Consider the following 21,287-nt stretch of genomic DNA (forward strand, 5'->3'; position numbering starts at 1 on the left):
GCATAAAACATATGCTGGATAAGTTGGCGGTTCATTCCACTGTGGCGACCCTGGATTAATAAAGGGACTAAGCCAAAAAGAAAATGAATGAATGAATAGTATTTTAAAAAAGGCTTTGTATGTAAAATAAATTGAGCATTTTCCCATATATCGTTTAAGTTTGGGACTGAATTTAGTTGATGAACATTAATATGTACACTTATTAACAGCATCAAAAGTAAATGTCTAGCTTTTTAATAATAAAGTGAAAGTTTATGGAAGTCAGGTTTATTTGTTCCATAAACAAATAACAAAACAAACAAACAAACAAACAAAAATGAGGTCATGTTGTTCTATTAGAAAACAAAATGTGCAAGTTCTGATCAGTCATGAGTTCCAATAAAATAAACTAATTAATTTAATTATTTCATGCGTATATCAGCTATAATTATAGATAGATAGATAGATAGATAGATAGATAGATAGATAGATAGATAGATAGATAGATAGATAGATAGATAGATAGATAGATAGATAGATAGATAGATACATACATACATACATACATACATACATACATACATACATACATACATACATACATACATACATACATACACACACACTAGGAACTTGGTCATAACAATATGGTTTTAGCTAAAATATGTCTAATATAATGATTTTTTTAAATGAAAAAAATTGCTCTAAAAAAGAGTTGCATTGTTTTTTTCAGTAATTTTGCATGAAATATTACCGCTTTTCTTTACTAAAATGAGACTAAAATCTATCTCTGCTGCAAATCTCTATAACACACACAAGATGGCGGTATATAACATCTGCGCCACCATCCACCACTTGTGCTGCATTAGGGCGCATGCGCGGAGTCGTGACCGCGCACTTGTGTGAGACGTTTGAAAGTTCTCGCCGGTGATTAGCACAGCACAGCAACCTACAGCTAACGGTAAGGCCCTTCACACCCCTTTCTCTTTTTATTATTAATAAATCGACTCTCTATTATTTACCGTTCGTTTGTTAGCAGTTAGACCCAGAAAGAAGTAGTTTGAATGAAAATGCACTCCGCGCGCGCTATTAAAGTAAGCTCGACAGTTAGCTGTGAACTAAACACACACTGACGGATTACTTTAATAACGCTGCTACACTTTCCAGTCTTATTTAAACTAAGTAAATCAAATGTGGCCATTAATTGAGCCTTCTTTATGTTGGTAAGTAGAGCTTATTTTACGCTAAAATTATTTATTGTCACTAGCAACATGATGACTAACTTAGCAGTGTGCTAGCTGCTTTAGCACGTGAGTCATGGCCGAGTTTCTGTCACACAGCTAACGTTTCTTCAAAAATTTGTGATATTGAAGTCATAAAACAGCTGAGAAAGCCTCACACGCGTTATTATGTTGTGTTTATTTTCTAATTTATACAAAGGATGTATCTGCCAGGCCGTGATTGTAAGCTTAAGTCACAACAGGCCAAAGCTTGTGTGTTATCAACTGTCAAAAGTATATACAGAGAAATTAAAAGTATATACAGATAATTTTTTTTTTGCTAACGTTATGTAGTTACGATATGTGTCAAAGAAATGTTTAACGCTTACAGTTTAATATGGGTGCTTCAAATGCAGGCGTTTAAATGTGCAAAATGTGTTCATTGAATACATGCATATTCTCTCTTCGTCAAAATAATGTGATTTCAACAGTAATATGTGAGATTAAAAAGTAATAAAGTGTATAGTGATGCAGACTGCTTGCTGTCGTTGAACATTCTCTCTAAATTGGAGTTTATTGTGAGTAATTGCAGATCATTTCGCTGCATCAGATTTCATGCATGTTGTTTGTGTTTCTGCAGCAATCATGGAGCTCAATGATGGAAATCTCCAAACCCTTACCGAGTACCTGCAGAAAACACTAAGCCCTGACCCAGCTGTGAGGCGGCCAGGTAACTTATATTTTTGAAAATGATTAAATTTTTTCTGGATTTCTGAATTTTGTTAGGATTTTTATGCATGCGTACATTTGCAGGGATATTTTTTTTCATTCTTTTATACTTTCAATTCGGTTAAGTCAGATTTCTGTGTGGCTTTCTGCATCAAATCAAATTTACAAAAGTGATTTCATATAAATCAGATGAATGTGATAATCTTAAAGGGTCTATTATTCTTTGAAATGACTTCCATGCCAAATTGTGGTAGTAATAAATAATTAATTTAACACATTTCTGAAATATCAAACTGTATTCTGTTCCTGTCGGTCCTGTCACTAGGCATGGGCATTGTTAAGGTTTTAACGATATTACTACTTTTAGTGATACCACTTACCGGTTTGTTATTTTAACGGTTCTCTTATCGGTACTTTTTGTTGAGGGTTTTTTTTATGACAGAAAAAAAACAAATCAAACAGAATTAACAACACTTTATTTTATTATTCTGTTTTAATATAAAATAAAACGAAACCAATAATTGTAAAGCAAAATAAATCATTTTTTTCCTGTAAAAGAATGTACGATGGTTTGAAGGAAACTGGTTTTTAACCATTCTTCTGGAGAAAAATCAACATATTTGCCTTTTCTGACAGAAGTCGGGATCTTTCTTGGTTAATTGTGCTCCCTGCAGCTGAAAATACCCTCTTTGAGTATCAAAATGCAGTTAAATGAGATTTTGTTTATGATTTTTCATTAACGCATTCACATAAATCAGTTAACTCTGTTTTTAATACAGTTTTGGAGCATCTTGTAATGTAAAAACAAACTGTTTCTTTTATAATTTCTTAAGCATTAAGTTTATTATTAGGCTATTCGGATATTTGTAAATACAGCTGATGTTAAAGCAATTTTAATGTTTAAGATTTATTTAGGCTACTGCAGAAAAAAATACTATTTTCATTGTAACCGAATGTGTTTGTTTAACTATTAATATACTAATTTAGGTGATTTGACTGCTGGCTTAACGATGTGGATGATGTAATGTTACCGTTAGTAGCTAGGCAGTCAAAAATAAAATGTCATTACTTTTCATTGCAGTTAATGCACATTTCAGTCCTGATTTATATCATATGTAGATCAAGAGTTGTTGTACCAGGAATTGAATAATGAAATGTTCTTATTGTCTTCTTCATCAGCTGAAAAATTTCTGGAGTCAGTGGAGGGAAACCAGAACTATCCCATTTTACTGCTTACAGTACTGGAAAAGTCCCAGAATGAGGTCATTCGTGTGTGTTCGGCCGTCACTTTCAAGAACTACATCAAGAGGAACTGGCGCATAGTTAGTGTCCTGTTCAATATGACTAAAGCTGTCTGATGTGTAGCGTGGATTTTTCCTTCATTGATTTATTGATTGTTTTATTTCTTCAGGTTGAGGATGAACCTAACAAAATCTCTGATCCTGATCGGACTGCTATTAAGGCCAACATTGTAAATTTGATGCTGACCAGCCCGGAGCAAATCCAGAAACAGGTACCCATTCAGATAACACACACGATGCAGGAGTTCGACTGAAGTTACTTTTGTCTGCAATAAATCTTCTGTAAAATGGAATGAGCTCTTCTGCTATAATTGTTTTTAAAGTTTTTGACAAACGTATTCTTGTATTTTCTAAGATTAGTTTTTCTTAAAAGTGAGGCCTGTCATGGGTCGCCACAGTGGAATGAACTGCCAATTATTCCAGTATATGTTTTACACAGCAGATGCCCTTCACAGCTGCAACCCATTACTGGGAAACACCCATAAACTCGTGCATTCACTCACACACACTCATACACTAAGGTCAATTTTGTTTACTCAATTCACTTATACCACATGTCTTTGGACTTTGGGGGAAACCTATGCCAAGAACGGGAGAACATGCAAACTCTACACAAAAATGCCAACCGACCGAGACTCGAATCAGTGACCTTTTTGCTGTGAGGCGACAGTGCTAACCACTGAGCCAAGGTGCTGCCTGAGCTTTATACACAGAATATTCTATCTTACCACGAGAACTTCTCCTCAATGACAGTTTAAAAAAACGAAAATTTGAGTTTCTTTCTTAGTCTGTTTACAAAGGTTTTGAGGCGACACATTTTTATAAGGAATAGAGAGATGTCTTCAGTCTGGGACAAGAACTACTGGTACAAAAACTTTTGTTTGCTTGCACCAGCTGCATCTGGTCACACCAAACAGATGATGACCAATGTCTGAAACTAAAGTGTATTCTGCGCCTGCGTGAGATGATTTACCTTTCCTTACCTGCAGGTGGCAGCAGTTTGTTGTACTTCCACAGGGAACTCGTACACTGTAGCACTTGTAACAACACACAAAGCAGCATTTACATACCATTTTCACGGTACTTTGTTGATGACTACAGGGATCTGCTTGTGCAATTATGTCTGATGATCCTTATCGTTTGCAAATATTTGAGAAATGCAAGATTGATGTTTTAGGGTAGTTTGTTAATTAGGTTTTAGTACATGGGAGTCCTCATCACTACTTCTTGGCTTTGCTGATTTAGGAGCTTGTTTTTAGTCCTAAATAGTTTTGTGAAACAATCTGTGAAAAATAATTTAGAACTGATATATTGTTTAAAAAATTTCTCCTAAATTGGCAAGTTTTGAGTCGCGTTAACATGTACGTGTATTGTGAATACAGCTCCAGGTATCATTAGTTGGTCTCAGCAAACTTCCCAGCTAGTGTTAGTACACAAAGCTTTACTAATGTAAAATTGTACTATTGTTATTAAAAAACTAGTTTTACTATTGAAAATAGTTGATTTATCTGGCCTTAGAGATACTTCAGCAACAGGCCTGGGAAACACTGCATTAGTGTTTGCTATGCCTTAGATGTGTGTTTTCCCCTGTGCAGCTAAGTGACGCCATCAGCATCATCGGACGGGAAGACTTCCCTTTGAAATGGCCAGATCTTTTGACTGAGATGGTGAACCGTTTTCAGAGTGGAGACTTCCACATCATTAATGGTGTTCTTCGCACGGCACATTCCCTTTTTAAGCGGTACGTGAGGCTCATTTATATAAAATTAATGCACTATTATAGTAATATTTTTGCAATTATCATTTGTCTAATGTATGTTCCGTTTTTTATTTTTTTCTATCTTTTATCTATACTTAATACATGGTTTCAAGGCTTTTGAGCATTCTCTTTATTGTCTTTCAGATACCGGCATGAGTTTAAGTCCAATGAACTGTGGTCAGAGATCAAGCTGGTACTGGACACGTTTGCACAGCCTCTTACTGAACTTTTTAAGGTGATGCTAATAAGTGATTTGTCCATCTTCATTTGAAACATTATTAGTCATTACCTTATAATTCATTTTAAAATGCCATTTCCTTGTTTTTCTTTTAGGCTACAATTGATTTGTGTCAAACACATGCAACAGATATCAACGCCTTGAAAGTGCTCTTCTCTTCTCTAACACTTATTTCAAAACTTTTCTACAGCCTTAACTTCCAGGTAAATTTCTACTCGCTCCTCTTATGCCAGCGTTGTAGCTTTTGTGTAGTTTTTGTCTATAGGGAAGTGCATTACGATCAGTGTAATAGTTTAAATGATGTGGAGGCTGATAAAAGTCACTGAAAATAAATACAAGTTTTCGCTACATTAACAATTTTATAATGACGTTTTTGTTATACAGTAACTAAGTGGTGTCAAATTAGCATTTTTTTCCCACATAGCATGGTGTGTGATTCAGAATGTGACTTGAATTTTTTTTTTTTTTAATATACGGTTTAGCAAATAAGTTCATATTGAGTGAGTTATGTTTTTAAGCACTTTTTTTCACCTGCAAAAAATTTCAAAGAAACTCAGCTGAAGGGTTTTTTATTTAGCACTAAATTAATGTATTTTATTGAACTGTGTGATTGAACTGAATCTAGAAATTTATTCATTAAAAACCCCCTATTATACATTAAAAAGGGTCACATTTTGGTATTAAGGGTCTCCAACAATAGGCTGATATGCATGCAAGGTCAAAAAAACACTTTCTTTGTCTTATAATATGCATTTATTTTACCTAACTATCCCAGCGACTCCCATATGATTCGTTCAGCGATTCATTTGTTCTCAAACCCCTCCTTAGCACGAAGCTAATCTGCACTGATTGGACTGATGGCAGTCTGTTGCGATTGGTCGACAGCGTTCAGCGTGACAGAGTGAAATGCTTATGAATAATATTTAAGTAGTCAGAGTGTATGTGTGAGCATACCTGCCAACACTCCTGTTTTTTTTCCCGGAAGTCTGCAGTATTTCATACCCATCTCCCTCCACCCTCCCGTTTTGTTATTTATCCTGGAAAACTCCTGTAACTTCAGACACCTCACCCCTGAAGCTAACCCCCCTCCACAGTCTCCTGGATTTTCAGAGAGAAATGATGTTGGCAGGTTTTTCCGGGTCAATTTTCCCAGGTTTGTGTGTGCAACAATTGGGTGGGGCTTAAGTTTCAAATCGACGTCATGCCGAAACAACTAAAGACTCGTTATTAAAATGATTCATTTGAAGCACTATGAGTCGACTTTTATAAATGAATTAATAGTTTTAAACACTGTGCACTTTCAGATTTAAGCCTTTGCTGGATTTTTCACTTCACTTAGAGCTGTTACACTGCATAGAAGGTCATTTTCAAAAACCCATAATATAGGCTCTTTAAATCACTTATTTGATTATAAATTAACAATTTGTGTAAAAAAAAATTGAATTAATTTCTTATTCCTGGGCCACCTATTACCATTTTGGTGTCCAATAATTGTCCATGACAGGCCTCAGTAAACCAATAGATCAGATTGAAAACACTCAGCAATATATGAATTATAATCAAGAAAAAGGGAGAGTAGAATACACTATTGTCTATTTGTCCAGCTAACAATTTCATTGTCCACTCTCCCAGGATCTCCCTGAGTTCTTTGAGGATAACATGGAGACTTGGATGACAAATTTTCATAACTTGTTGACCCTGGACAACAAGCTGTTGCAAACAGATGTGAGTTATTGCTTTGAAGTGCTCACAAAATTATTTCTGTATTTTTGAATTCAGTTTACGTTTAGTTATATTTATTATTTTTTGCTTTAGGATGAGGAGGAGGCTGGTCTGCTGGAGCTGTTGAAGTCTCAAATCTGTGATAACGCAGCACTTTATGCTCAAAAATACGATGAAGAGTTCCAGCCCTACTTGCCTCGCTTTGTTACAGCTATTTGGAATCTGCTGGTCACAACTGGCCAAGAGGTTAAATATGATTTGGTAAGTAGATTGATTTTATTTATCTTCCATATTATATTGATGCTAGAAAATGGTAACAAATTTTAATGAAGGTCTAATTTGTTACATAATTTTAGTTTTCATAGATCTGTTGGTTTAATAGTTTCCGGGAACATTGTTTTTATAGCTTGTGAGCAATGCCATCCAGTTTTTGGCATCTGTGTGTGAGCGACCACACTATAAGCATCTCTTTGAGGACCAGAATGTTCTCACCAGCATCTGTGAGAAGGTCATCGTACCCAACATGGAGTTCAGAAGTAGGTGATGATTTCTACATCTTGTGATACAGCTGAAGAAGCGGTACAAAGAATTCTTACATGCAACTTGTATGTGAACAGGTGCAGATGAAGAGGCTTTTGAAGATAACTCAGAGGAGTACATCATCAGAGATCTTGAAGGCTCAGGTTTGTTGATGCTGCACTGCATTGTTCAGACACTTGGTTTTTGTGATGACTACTGAATGGTGTCTCCTGTTCTCACAGACATTGACACAAGGCGCAGAGCAGCCTGTGATTTGGTGCGAGGCCTCTGTAAGTTTTTCGAGGGCCCGGTGACAGGCATCTTCTCTGGATACGTGAACTCTATGTTGGCAGAGTATGCCAAAAACCCTGGTGTGAACTGGAAGCACAAAGATGCTGCTATCTACTTGGTCACATCCCTAGCATCCAAAGCTCAGACACAAAAGGTGAGATGGTCATTGTTGATGATAACTCGTAGAGCAGGGTGACTAGAGTACTGATTTCATTTAAAGATGGTGAAGAATTGAAATCAATCAACCTTTGTTTATATAGCATTTTACTACAGCCAAGGTTGACCAAAGTGCTTTTCACAAGTAAAAACAAATTATACAGCACAACTCAAAAGCAGACAGTACAAGAAATATCAATAAAATACAACAAACATAAAGAAGTGTCAGTGCTATGCATTAAAAGCCAATTTAAACAAGTGGGTCTTAACCTTGGCTTTAGTGGCAGGTCAGTGATTGTTCAGTTGGAAGGGTACTCCAAAGTTTAAAATCTGCCACTGCAAAAGAGCGATCACCCCACTGCTTAACAACATTAAAAACAAACACAAAATTTTAAAATCAATTCTAAACTTAACAGGGAGCCAGTGGAGGGAGTAGAGAATAGGTGTTGTGTGTTCACTTCTCTGACTGTTAGTTAACATGCGAGCTGCAGTATTTTGCACAAGTTGAAGACATGCCTGGTTTACTCCAACATAAAGTGCATTACAGTAGTCTAAACGCAAACTAACAAAAGCATGGATGGCTTTGTCAAGATCAGCCTTGCTTAGGAAGGGCTTGACCAGAGAGAAGGCGAATCTGAAAAAAAAGCTTGCCTTAATCACAGAGTCTATCTGCTTATCAAATTTTAAACTAGTGTCTAGTCCAGGCATGGGCAAACTCAATCCTCGAGGGCCGGTGTCCCTGCAGAGTTTTGCTCCAACACTAATCAAACACACCTGAACACCCTAATTAGTGTCTTCAAGATCACTAGAAAGCTACAAGCAGGTGTGTTTGATTAGGGTTGGTGCAAAACTATGCAGGGACACCGGCCCTCCAGGATCGAGATACAGCAAGATGCACTGCAGATGAAATGGTTGACGTTAGAATTGTCAAAAAAATACTCCGTTTTGTCTTCATTTAGGCAGAAATGAAGTCGTTTTAAAACAATTTTTACATTTTCATTTATTTTAATGTGAACATCTGCGGTAAGAAAACAATTAAACTAAATCTGAATTAACTTTTTTATCATCCTTAAAATTATTTATGTTATTATGTTATTTATTGATGACTCAATAAATAGACTTATTGTAACCATAATAATTTAATAAATCCAAATAAAACATTTGGGATTTTAATTTAATAATTCACTGATATTTCAATAGGGTTTATTATTATTATTATTATTTTTTATTTATTTTTTTGTCTTTCTTACAAAACCGTACACACAAAAACTACAAAAACCTGATATATATTAGGGGTCTGGGGGAAAAGGTAAATAATTGTGATGCCATTATTGTGATGAATGGAATATGTTTTTCATAATTGCTCTTTGTAATTGGCTTTTTTTACATTCGGAGCTTGTTAATCCTGAATAATTCTTTAATAAAAAATAAATTATTTCTAAGATGACAGTACTGTCATACAGAGATTTTAATTATTAAACAATAACCTAGAAACTGTACAACTTTGCATTTTGACCAGTATTGAAGATGTAAATGGACAGCAGATGAAAAAGGAAAAATATAAGCCAAGAATTGTTTTGAAATCGCGTTGTGACCACCAGAATCAGATCGGATTGTAAAGTCACTAGATTCTTACCAATAGTACTTATATATAAGTTAAATGTATTGACCATTCACAGAGAGAAGTCTACATGCTTTAGCAGAAGCAAATGATAGCTATTTATAAATGACAGAATGAGTTTGGCGCATGCACTCATGCAGATGGTTGTGAAATCATCTTATTATACTTATGATCTTATCATCATCCATTTATTGAAGTACTTTTTAATATTGACTGAAGTCAGAGTGTAAAGGTCAGAGATGCTCAAATTCCCTGAGTGACGCAGAGAACAATATTTACAAAGTTACCAATTACAAAGACTGTTTCCAAGCAGGGTTATGGTGCAGTTTAACCTTTCAGGGTATAACTGAGGCTTTTTATATTCTCTATTTTTTTGTTATAGGCATTAAAAAGTCAGATTTTTGGTCAATGAGCTGTAGGTTTCAGGTCTACTCTGATTAAATTTATGCTTCTCTTTTACAGCATGGAATAACACAAGCAAATGAGTTGGTGAACCTGTCAGAGTTCTTTTTAAACCATATTCTCATCGATCTGAAATCCCCCAACGGTAATTGAGTTTTCTCATTTAATACTTGAATGTTTACTATTATTAAATTAACTGAAACTGCAATGGTATTTATTCCTCAGTGAACGAGTTTCCAGTTTTAAAATCAGATGCCATCAAGTATGTTATGACCTTCAGAAGCCAAGTAAGCATTTTATTTACAGTAACTGTGTGCTATATTATAGCGCCAGTGGTTCAGCGTTTGACTGTGTGGCTTCTGCTCTTTTCTCCAGCTTCCTAAAGAGCAGCTGTTGCAGGCCGTTCCTCTACTCGTGTCCCACCTGCAGGCGGAGAGCATTGTTCAACACACCTATGCTGCGCATGCACTTGAGAGACTCTTCACCATGAGAGGAGCCAACAACACCACCCTGTGAGTTGACCCAGTACAACACATCTGAATGGTCATTAGCCTAAAATTCTAAATAAAATGGCAAATAAAACTGAATTCTGTCTTTCAGCATCACCCCTACTGAAATGGCACCCTTCACGGAACAGTTACTCAACCATTTGTTTAAAGCTTTAGCAATTCCTGGGTCATCTGAGAACGAGTACATCATGAAAGGTAATGATCGTCTTCCACTGTTGAACAAGTGCTAGCAGCAAAGCCAAAGTCAAGCTGCATTTCTACTATCAGTCCAGTGGCCGCACACAAGTCTGCTCTTCATTCCTCAAGCAGTTTCTGCTAGTATTATAAGCATGATGTCTATCATGAAAAATGTTAGCATTAGTAGCATTTAGCATCATTTCATAAATCTGTTATATTCTACTTTATATGTGAGCCTGGATGACACAGGTTGCTCTGGCATATTTTGGAAAATAGCCAAAAATTTGTTATTTGGGTCCATTTCTTTTTCTTTTAAGCCAAAAATCTTTAGAATTGTAAGTAAAGATTGTGTTCTATGAAGATATTTTGGAAATTTCTTATCATAAATATATAATTTCTCAATCTTTGTATTGGTAATATGTAATTGTAAATCACTTCATTTAGACAACTTTTAAAAGAGATTTTTCTCATTGACGCAGATTTATTTATTAATTTATTATTTTTTGTTGCACAGAACATTTATTGGATGAGAAGATTTATTGGATGACAACATTAAAGTTAAGATCTGGTGAAAATCTGGAATCTGAAGTTGCAAACATTTTTGCACCCTCAGATTCTATATTTTCGAATGTAACCATGTTTGAAGAACAACCATCTTAACAAAACATGCATATAAACATACTATCTTAACAAAACATACAATGGAAAGCTTATTTGTTCAGCCTTCAGATGTATAAATCTCAACTTCAAAAAAGTGACCCATGTTACTGGTTTTGTGACCTAGGTCATATCCACATCAGATGGCAGTCTGGTGTCAGTCATTTTCTGCTGTCCGCTTGAGCTGAATTCATTTTAGTCGTTTTAATCATCATTATATTGATGTTATCTGTTAGACGTATATAACGATATATGAAATGATCTGCTGTGCTGACCATCAACTCTGTTAAACTTTTGTTCACAACGTCTCTTCAAGCCCTAGCTGGCCTGTTATCACCCAAAGTTTTTGGCTGGCAGAAAAAAAAAAAACATTGGCTCCAAGGAAGCCATGATGAGGTTTGATCAAGCCCTATAAGTGACAATGATAACTCCACTGGTCATGATTCACATACTTTGGGCCCAAAAGTAGAAATGCACATCTATTGGCTCTTTAAATTTCACTAGGTTTAATAGAAAATCTGTCAAAGTTTTTGTTCATATTAACATAGTCTTATTTACTCCTTGACCTTTTTCTGTTTGTCACCTCCACAGCCATCATGAGGAGTTTCTCCCTCTTGCAGGAAGCCATTGTGCCCTACATCCCCACTCTCATTGGCCAACTCACACACAAGCTCCTCCTCGTCAGCAAGGTCAGCCAATCAATAAAGATGCCTCAACAGTTGTCCACTCATGTGGTCCTTGTCTCAGTCTATGGCATTGGATTCACTGGCAGGACATACAAAAATTTCCGTCCAGTATAGGGGGCATATCCCAAGAAGTAGGACTTGATCCTAAAGGCAGGACGGAACATCTATGTGCAAGAGTTTCACATGTAGCTCACTGGATAACATTTGTAATAAAAAGGTTTAAATCGAATAAATGTTCATTTGAAAACCTTTTTAGTAAGAGGATGATTCAGACAGCCACCAATTACTGCTCTTTTTGTTTGTAGGTACAGTATTGTTCTTGATATGATTTTCTTTTTCTCTGCAGAATCCCAGTAAACCACATTTCAACCATTACCTGTTTGAGTCTCTGTGCCTGTCCATCAGGATCACCTGCAAGGCCAATCCAGACACCGTGAGCAGCTTTGAAGAAGCCCTGTTTCCTGTGTTTACCGAGATCCTCCAGAATGACGTGCAGGGTATGGTGCTGGTATAAAGTTTTTGCAATCCATTTTTTCAATATAAAAAATAAATGAGTTTAGGAAGATGCAGATTGTGAACAAGTTAAATGATCTGCCAGTGTGCTAAAATGATTAGCATAGGTAGGTTTTCTTATTTCAAGTAATCTTACAAAGTATATAGTAAAGAAAAAATGCCTTAATTATTATAGCAACACCTATTCCAAAAAATCCATTTAGTCGGATTATCTTAAAACTAGCTTAATAGCTTTTTAAATGGTATATATTTTTTTATTTTGTATTTTCATACTTATTTTAAAAAGGTTTTAACTAGAGTTATTGAACAGGAGAATTCCTCCATTTAAGACTTCATTATATGTCATTATATGTATTCTATTTTAAATTGAGCCGAAGCATTTAAACGTAAAACAAGATTATTGTGTTAACCAAATCAGGATCACACGTTGTCCACAATTTATTTGATTCAAATTAAAATATGACCGTAGTTACATGGTAACATTTTTATGTGTTGCTTTTTAAAATATACTGAAACTTATTGCAACCAAACAACAATGTGTTTTTTCACTAAAAACATGAACTGATTTGAGCTTTTTTTTTAATGGGCAAACTTAAACAATTTACTACATCTAAAATAAAAACATGTGTGATTGAGCTGTTTTAATAGGGCATTATTACAGCTAAAATTAAGTCTTAAAAATACAAGCCTGGCATGACTTGGTCTCTGATTTTAATTGAGCTAAATTTGCAGTTAAAATACCTTTTTAACTGCAAATTTTAACTACTCTAATAACTTTAAGCTTTTACTATGTAAGAAAAAAGAAATAATCTTAAAACAATAAGGATTTAAGGATTCACTGAGTCTGTTGAAAATCGATTCAAATGTGGGACGATTCAAATCAGTAGAAATGTTGAATGAATCACGATACATGTTTTGAACAGAGGGAGTGCAAACTCTCTTTAACTGCACATCAGCGGCGAGCAAGGGGTGGAGCAGTAGACTAAAATGCTGTGGCCAGTCTCCTAGAGCACAGAGCCTATTAGCCACCTCTGTTCACACTGCTCTCTGGTTGCTTTCCTCTCCACACCAGTCGTCTCAGTCACCAGTGAAAGTTTTTTTTCATCAACAGGGGACATTGTAAACATGCAAAGACCTCAGCTTGTCAGAAAATATAGATATTCTGATATTTCTTAAAAAAAAAAAAAAAAGGAAAATCCCAGCACAGTAAAAGTTTGTTTGTTTATATTAAACAGCCTTCTTTAGTTTCACTTTTTATTTTTTTTATATTTTTTATAAATAAAATGTTCAGCATTTAAGAAAAAATGAAAGGGCACTTGTTCACCTTAAGTTAGTGTAAAATAATTTTGTTTAAAAATCATGACTAAATCGTTAAGATTAGTATTGTGAATCGCATAGTGAGTCAGGTGAATAGTTACATCCCTATAAAACAATCATAATAATCTTACACAGTCTGATCTTCCGTAATATTGTATTTTTAAAACAAGATCAATAAGACCTTTTTAGCTAGAAACAAGATTGTAACTCTTGACTGGATAAGAAGTTTTTTGTAGAGCTATATATATATATATATATATATATATATATATATATATATATATATATATATATATATATATATATATATATATATATATATATATATATATATATATATATATATATATATATATATATTTTGAAAGCTCTTTCTTTAAGTCATGTTTTAATGATCCTTGTGTGTTCTGGCTGGGCAGAGTTCGTGCCGTATGTCTTCCAAGTGATGTCTCTACTTCTGGAGATCCACAGCAACTCAATCCCCTCCTCGTACATGGCTCTGTTTCCTCACCTCCTGCAGCCTGTCCTGTGGGAGCGCACAGGAAACATCCCTCCACTTGTGCGTCTGCTACAGGCCTACCTGGAGAAAGGAGCTGCTGCCATCGCCAACACAGCCTCTGACAAGATCGTGAGTAGACCAGTAGCCATAATGCAGAGGACCTCTTTTCAAACCATTTTCATTATAATAATCCTAATATTTTATTCCCAGCCTGGTCTTCTTGGAGTGTTTCAGAAACTCATCGCATCCAAAGCTAATGACCATCAAGGCTTTTATCTGCTCAACAGTATAGTGGAGCACATGCCTGCGTAAGTGATGTTACAAGGACACCAGAATAAAAATGGTCACGTTTCTTGGCTCTAATAATGTTTTTTTATTTTTATTTTTTTTATGTGCAGGGAAGCAATCACCCAGTACAGGAAACAGATCTTTATTCTGCTCTTCCAGAGGCTTCAGAGCTCCAAGACCACAAAATTTGTTAAAAGTGAGCAATTAGTCAGTTCTTGTCGTGGTTTTATTCTCTCTTCATTTATAGGCACATTAAAAACAGTGCTTGCCCTATCTGATTTTGTTTGTAAAATCTCAAAATATGTACACACACCTCTGGAACTGACTGAGAATTATATAGTTTACATGCCAGACCATTATGGGACTCTCATTATCCCCCAAAATATGCAGAACACTTGAAGCATGCACACAAATCTTGCATGCTGCATACAAACCAATACAAAGACAAACATAGTGAATGCTTTTTAGTTAGTTAATTAAGCTCAGTAGATTTGCTACACAAACGCATGTAGTTCGCCATTGATTTTTGATGGCAAGCATGTCTGACTAAGGATGAGAGTTGGGATGATGACATAATGAATAGTTTTCTGCTCATCTTAAGCTTTCTACTGAATTGTCTCTCTTTTTCTCTTTCCAGGTTTTCTTGTCTTCATCAACCTTTATTCTGTGAAATATGGCGCCATCGCATTGCAGGAGATATTTGATGATATCCAGCCAAAGTATGTTCAGTTATTGATGTGTTCTGTCCTAATTTAATCATTTTTTATAAAAGTAATCTGTACAGTGTATAATGCCACACACATTTATTACTTAATTTTTTGTATTTGAGCATTTTGCTTGTATTCATTTACAACTAACATGTATTAGGATGCATATTGACTGTTTATTACATCAAAGTCTTAGGCCCAATCCCAATTCTACCCCTTACCCCTACCCCTTGTTTTGCGTGTGCCTGTGAAGGGGTAGTGGTGTCCCAATTCTTTTTAGCTTGAAGGTGTAGGGCTAGGGGCAAGGTGTATATACTCCTTCAAAGATTTTTCAGGACCACACTCGAAACCAAGGGGTAAGAAAAATTCCCCAGAATACACTAGCCACAACTGCACCCGGGAGTACGGAAATCCACAAATTAGTTTTTTTTGTTTTGTTTTTGTCATTATTATGAATTTTTACAACAAACAAACAAATGTTTTAATATATTCATAACCGCATTCGTGTTTTACCATCATGCTTTAAAAAAAAAACCTGCTAAAATAAAAAACGCTAAATTTTGCGATCAATAATCCCTAATAATAACTCCTGTATAGCAGTCCCACAACATTCTGACACTCTATGACACTCGAATACCCTGTCAGAAAAGTCTAGTGGCTGTCAATAACCTTTTTACAGTGTCTACTATATTGCTAATGTTGTTTTTGGTGTGGTTACATAGAGGAATATGGCCACTGTGTAAATGCACAGTACAGTTACGATCTTATTTCCACATTAGATCGTTATGGTAACATGATATATGCCTTCAGTGATTTCCTGAAGATAAACACCAAAAAAATAGCACAACTGGAATAAATACAGCAGTCGCAATCGTCTGATCTCATAAGAAGCAAGAGATCGCGAGTACATATGAGGACGTGTGCAGGTGCTGTAGTGCTGTCCCAATTCTTAGGGGTAAATTTTGAAGCCCTTCCCCCTTAACCCTAAGGGCCAAGGGATAGGGGTACAACAAAAAGAATTTGTGTTGGGCCCTAATCTGCTTGATTATATATATTAGATGTCTGCTTACACCATAGCTTTTGTTATTGTTTTTTGTTTTCTGATTGTTTCTATTGGTCTGCATCTCAGGATGTTTGGAATGGTCGTGGAGAAGATTATGATTCCTGAGGTGCAGAAGGTCTCGGGGCAGGTGGAGAAGAAGATCTGTGCTGTGGGAATCATCAAGATCCTCACTGAGTGTCCCGCCATGATGGACACAGAGTACACCAAACTCTGGTAAGACATGTTATGCTGTGTTCACACTAGACGTGAACATTTTTGCGTTTACTCTCATCATCCACATGTCAAATCCACTTCTTTCACGCGTCGAATTCACTTTACAATAGATGCGGATTCACATCATGGGCAGGGCTTCTGTCTGCCCGGTGACTTTAGCTTTTTTGCTAAATGGCTAACATGGATTTCATTGAGAGAATAGCTGTGGTTTTATGAAGACTGAAAAACAGTGTCGATTCGTTTAGAGGCGTGTCTGAGTCCACTAGATCCTTTCAGAGGTGCACCCAGATCTGTGAGTTCATCAACTCCTCCAGAAACTACCTGGATGATGGAGGCTTTCAGCTGTGCTTCCAACTGAGTTGAGCCCAGTTTGATGAACCGTTTTCCGGTGTCGGCATTGAGAACTTTCCCCCGGGACACCAACAACAGGTGCTAAGTCATAATCACACCCCTACAAGACAGCTCATGATTGGTTAATGTAGCATGACTGTCGGCTGAAGTTCAGATTTTCCAACTTGCACATTAAGCGTGTCAGTTGTGCAAAACGCTCAACTCACGCCACCTCATTCGTGTGTATTGCACCACAGGATGTCTTTTTGCTTTTAACATTTAATTCACACTCGCTTGCTGCTTCATCTGCATCTGGTGTGAATGCTGCATTAGTGGCTTGTGTGAAAATGAAGTTCATCTCGTGCTAAATATAAAGGAAGTCTGACATCTGGGTTATAAATCACTGCATAGTGCTCATGAATGTGCACAATATACTGACACTGAGGAGAATTATTCTCATAGCTTGACACTATTCCAATTGAACTACTAAAGGCGTATGGTCTCTTTTGAGGATGTTTTTTGATATTTCTCTGGACTTCTCTGGAATCTTGTTTATGGAGGATGAGGGAGCTGTCGGCTACAATATCTTCATGTTCAGAAGACAAATGAATGTCTCAAGGTTCTGGAGTGGACACAGGGTGTTCGTAAGGTCTTAAAAAGTGTTAAAAGTAGGGCTGACAAATGATTAAATCTTTTTTTTTTTTTGTAATTAGTCATGATTAATCACGAAACGCCATATTTATTGCAGAAATAAAAACACAGGCATGTAAGTGCCATTTGAATTCCAAAACAATCAGTGCCTATAACAAACAAAAATGACTTCCATGTTGGATTCTAAGTGGACTACAAAAAAAAGTCCAAAACACAGGTGTTGCAAATATGGTCAATGGAAAATTATTATAATAATAAAGTATTGAATACAATCAATTGTACTCATTGTAAAGTTGTATTGTGAGTTGAGAACATTAGTTATAAAGTAGAAACAATTTTGCTTAGCAACTGGCTAAATGTTAAGGAGGACTAAGACAGTCCAGTCTATTGGCATTATCGGGGGACATTGTGGCCAAGGGGTACATCAAAGGCAGACCTTTTTTCCAGCTATAATATAGACACTTCAAACAACTATAGTAAATAATCTGATGGGTGCTTTGAGCTGAAACTTCAGACACATTCTGGGGACCAAAAAGACTTATATTAAATATGAATAAAGGGGGAAGTTAGGTGCCCTTTAATGTACAAGTAGCTCAAACTCGCAACAACTCCTTCACAGCACACAAACAATCGCTCCATCGTCATTGTGACGTGGAGTTATATTTCATCAGAGGTCAGCATCAGCCAAGGCGAGCGCTAAGCAGCTGAGCACGGGCTGTGCCGGAGCATACGCATGTGCTTGGTGCAGAAGTATAAATCAGCCTGTTTTTATTATTATTATTTTATTACAATATAATTCTTTTATTTTTAAGGACTCCTTTGCTGCAGGCTCTGATTGGTCTGTTTGAGTTGCCAGAAGACGACAGCATCCCTGATGATGAGCACTTCATCGACATCGAGGACACTCCAGGATACCAAACCGCTTTCTCCCAGCTTGCTTTTGCAGGCAAAAAAGAGCACGACCCCATTGGTGACGCTGTCAGCAATCCCAAAATCCTCCTGGCTCAGTCCTTACACAAACTCTCCACTGCCTGTCCCGGAAGGGTGAGTAGCACTTCCTTTACAACATGCTCACTAAATTCACAGAGAAATAGAAGCTGTTTTTTATTTATTACTTTTTTTACCCACAATTCCTGCTAAGCTCTTGAGTGTTGCCTTTTGAACAGGTTCCCTCCATGTTGAGCACCAGTCTGCCAGCTGAAGCTCTTCAGTTCCTGCAGGGTTACCTTCAGGCGGCCTCTGTACAGCTGGTGTAGCCACACACTCCTTTACAGACAAAAAACGGGGACCTCCGACACTCTCAAGACTCCCAAGCTGATCTGACCCAAGAAGAGACGAGCTGTGGACTCAATAAGAGCAGATATGCGCTGCCCAGTGACGCACGGTCACACAGAAGGGCTTTTAAAGGGATCGTTTTAATGCATTATGGGAGTGATGGTTTCTGATCGTCTCACTGGGTGTCTCATGTTTGCTTTTTCCTATGTATTGGCTGGAGTCCATTCAACGTGTTCTCTTCAGTTCGGCGTCTCCAATCACACATTTGGCAGTATTTTGAAATGTCGCCTTTTACAAACGTTAAACAGCACCGGGGTGTTGGCGGACATCGTGTGGCATCTTGAAAACCAATGGAGAAATGTTTTTCTTTCTTCTTTTCCTGTCGTTCTGGAGAAGTTTTTACTGTATAAACGAGTTGTTCTGCAGAGGAATTGAACTCGTGTGTCTCTTGTTGCATGTCATTCATCATGTTTTGTCTTCATTACGTCTTAGTTTTGCTGCTCTAGTTGTTAATAAATAAAATGAAGCACTTGTTTAACATGGTGGTCACGTTTGTTTTGCTTCCAGTAAGGTTTGCATGCCTGAGGATCTCACACAGGCTCTGCATTGTGCTTCAGCTGGGTGATCGCATCACACGCTGAAGCTGATCTCACAGATCACTGCATTCCAGGACAGAATGCTGAGTGTTTATTACACACAGTGCCGAGTCGCGTTTACAATTGACAACTGTTTTTGTGTAACAAGCTAACCTCATACCGCAGTTTGTTTTTTCTGCTCGAGTCATTTATTTTCAGCCCATTGATGACTTTGGTCACATGCTGTCTAACAGTTCATTCACAATCCTGAGAGCCAAATATTATTTTAGCCCTTCACAGTCATTTAACTGTAGAGATGTTTGAAGATCGCACATTACATGTAGTTAGATTTTGTGATACCAATAGGGCCCTTTGATTTTTGTTATTGGACCGTAGACTTCACACCTTGTTTAAAGAGCACCTATGATGAAAATCATCTTTTGTAAAGTGTTTGGACAGAACTGTGTGTGGGTATAGTGTGTCCACAGTCATTCATTTTCTATTCGGCTCAGTCCCTTTATTAATCCGGGGTCGCCACAGTGGAATGAACCGCCAACTTATCCAGCATATGTTTTACGCAGCGGATGCCCTTCCAGCTCCAACCCATCTCTGGGAAACATCCATACACACTCATACACTACAGTCAATTTAGCCTACTCAATTCATCTGTACCACATGTCTTTGGACTGTGGGGGAAACCCACGCGAACGCAGGGAGAGCATGCAAGCTCCACACAGAAACGCAAACTGACCCAGTTCTTAATAGATACTTAATAGACCCAAACTTCCTAATAGATACTAAATTGAGCTGCACAAGCTTATCTAATAACCCAATCACTTAATCGAGACAAACTAAACGACAACAATATCAGCAAAATAATAATACAAACGCAACGAACAGGTCTGCTGACACAAGTGAAGAGCTTGGTGGTCAGCCAAGCGCTCCTAATGAACAGCGCAAGCGCACGCCTTTTATACTTGGCGGACCAGCTCCTGATTGGTGCGCCGATTGCGTCATGATGGTGATTGACAGCTTTTTCGACCAATCGTTGCACACCTAAAACAGGCCATGATACACAACGGAACAGAAAGAGAAGACGCAAAACAGAAAACAAACAACAAAACATACGTGAATGTAACATTGACCAAGGGGTAAAATAGGTGCCCTTTAAGGAGGGAAAACTAAGTGGATAGAATAAGCTTCTACTACAGTGTGTTATGCATAAAGATGCTAAATCCAACCTGAGATTAACCATGTTAATGCACATAGTAATTATTGCTGCTCAGTACTGTTCAGTATCTGTAGTTGCACTACCAAAAAAAAAATAAAAAAATATATATATATACACACACACACACACAATTAAAGTCAGAATTATTAGCACTCATTGGAATGTTTTTTTTTTTTTTTTTTTTTTCCCAAATCGTTTAACAGAGCAACGAAATGTTCACAGTATGTCTGATAATATATTTTTTCTTCTGGAGAAACTCATTTCTTTTATTTCGGCTAGAATAAAACAGTTTTTAATTTTTTAAAGCCATTTTAAGGACAAAATTATTAGCCCCTTTAAGCTATATGGTTTTTATAAGCTATATATATTTACTGTCATCATGGCAAAGAAAATAAATCAGTTATTAAAGATGAGTTATTAAAACAATTATGTTTATATTAAACAGAAATTGGGGGAAACATCAACAGGGGGGCTAATAATTCAGGGGAGATAATAATTCTGACTTCAACTGTGTGTGTATGTGTATGTATATATACCACCATTACTTCTAAAGATGCAGCCTACCGATTATCAGCAATATCATTAGTCTCTTTACAAAAAAATGAGCTGCATTAGCGAATAGACAGTTATTAACATTAAAAAACAAATATTAAAACATA

At 36.6% G+C, this 21,287-nt stretch overlaps 1 protein-coding gene and 1 non-coding gene across 2 annotated transcripts; both read left to right on the forward strand.

The window, feature by feature from the left end:
• Positions 1-848: 848 nt before the first annotated feature.
• On the forward strand, positions 849-19,360 carry cse1l (CSE1 chromosome segregation 1-like (yeast)). The gene is made up of 25 exons (XM_056468192.1): positions 849-940; positions 1,840-1,929; positions 3,108-3,250; positions 3,340-3,441; positions 4,825-4,970; positions 5,133-5,223; positions 5,322-5,429; positions 6,859-6,951; positions 7,042-7,209; positions 7,355-7,484; positions 7,566-7,631; positions 7,710-7,912; positions 9,998-10,082; positions 10,163-10,224; positions 10,313-10,449; positions 10,538-10,641; positions 11,872-11,969; positions 12,313-12,463; positions 14,216-14,424; positions 14,506-14,603; positions 14,694-14,779; positions 15,221-15,302; positions 16,420-16,566; positions 18,360-18,591; positions 18,714-19,360. The coding sequence occupies exons 2-25, from the start codon at positions 1,845-1,847 to the stop codon at positions 18,801-18,803; spliced, it is 2,916 nt and encodes a 971-aa protein (XP_056324167.1). The 5' UTR covers positions 849-940; positions 1,840-1,844; the 3' UTR covers positions 18,804-19,360.
• On the forward strand, positions 12,013-12,131 carry LOC130237857 (small Cajal body-specific RNA 11). Its single transcript, XR_008838585.1, has one exon. It is a non-coding gene; the product is annotated as a small Cajal body-specific RNA 11 (non-coding RNA).
• Positions 19,361-21,287: the final 1,927 nt, after the last annotated feature.

Source organism: Danio aesculapii, chromosome 11 (assembly GCF_903798145.1).
Source record: "Danio aesculapii chromosome 11, fDanAes4.1, whole genome shotgun sequence".
In the NCBI taxonomy this organism is placed as follows: domain Eukaryota; kingdom Metazoa; phylum Chordata; class Actinopteri; order Cypriniformes; family Danionidae; genus Danio; species Danio aesculapii.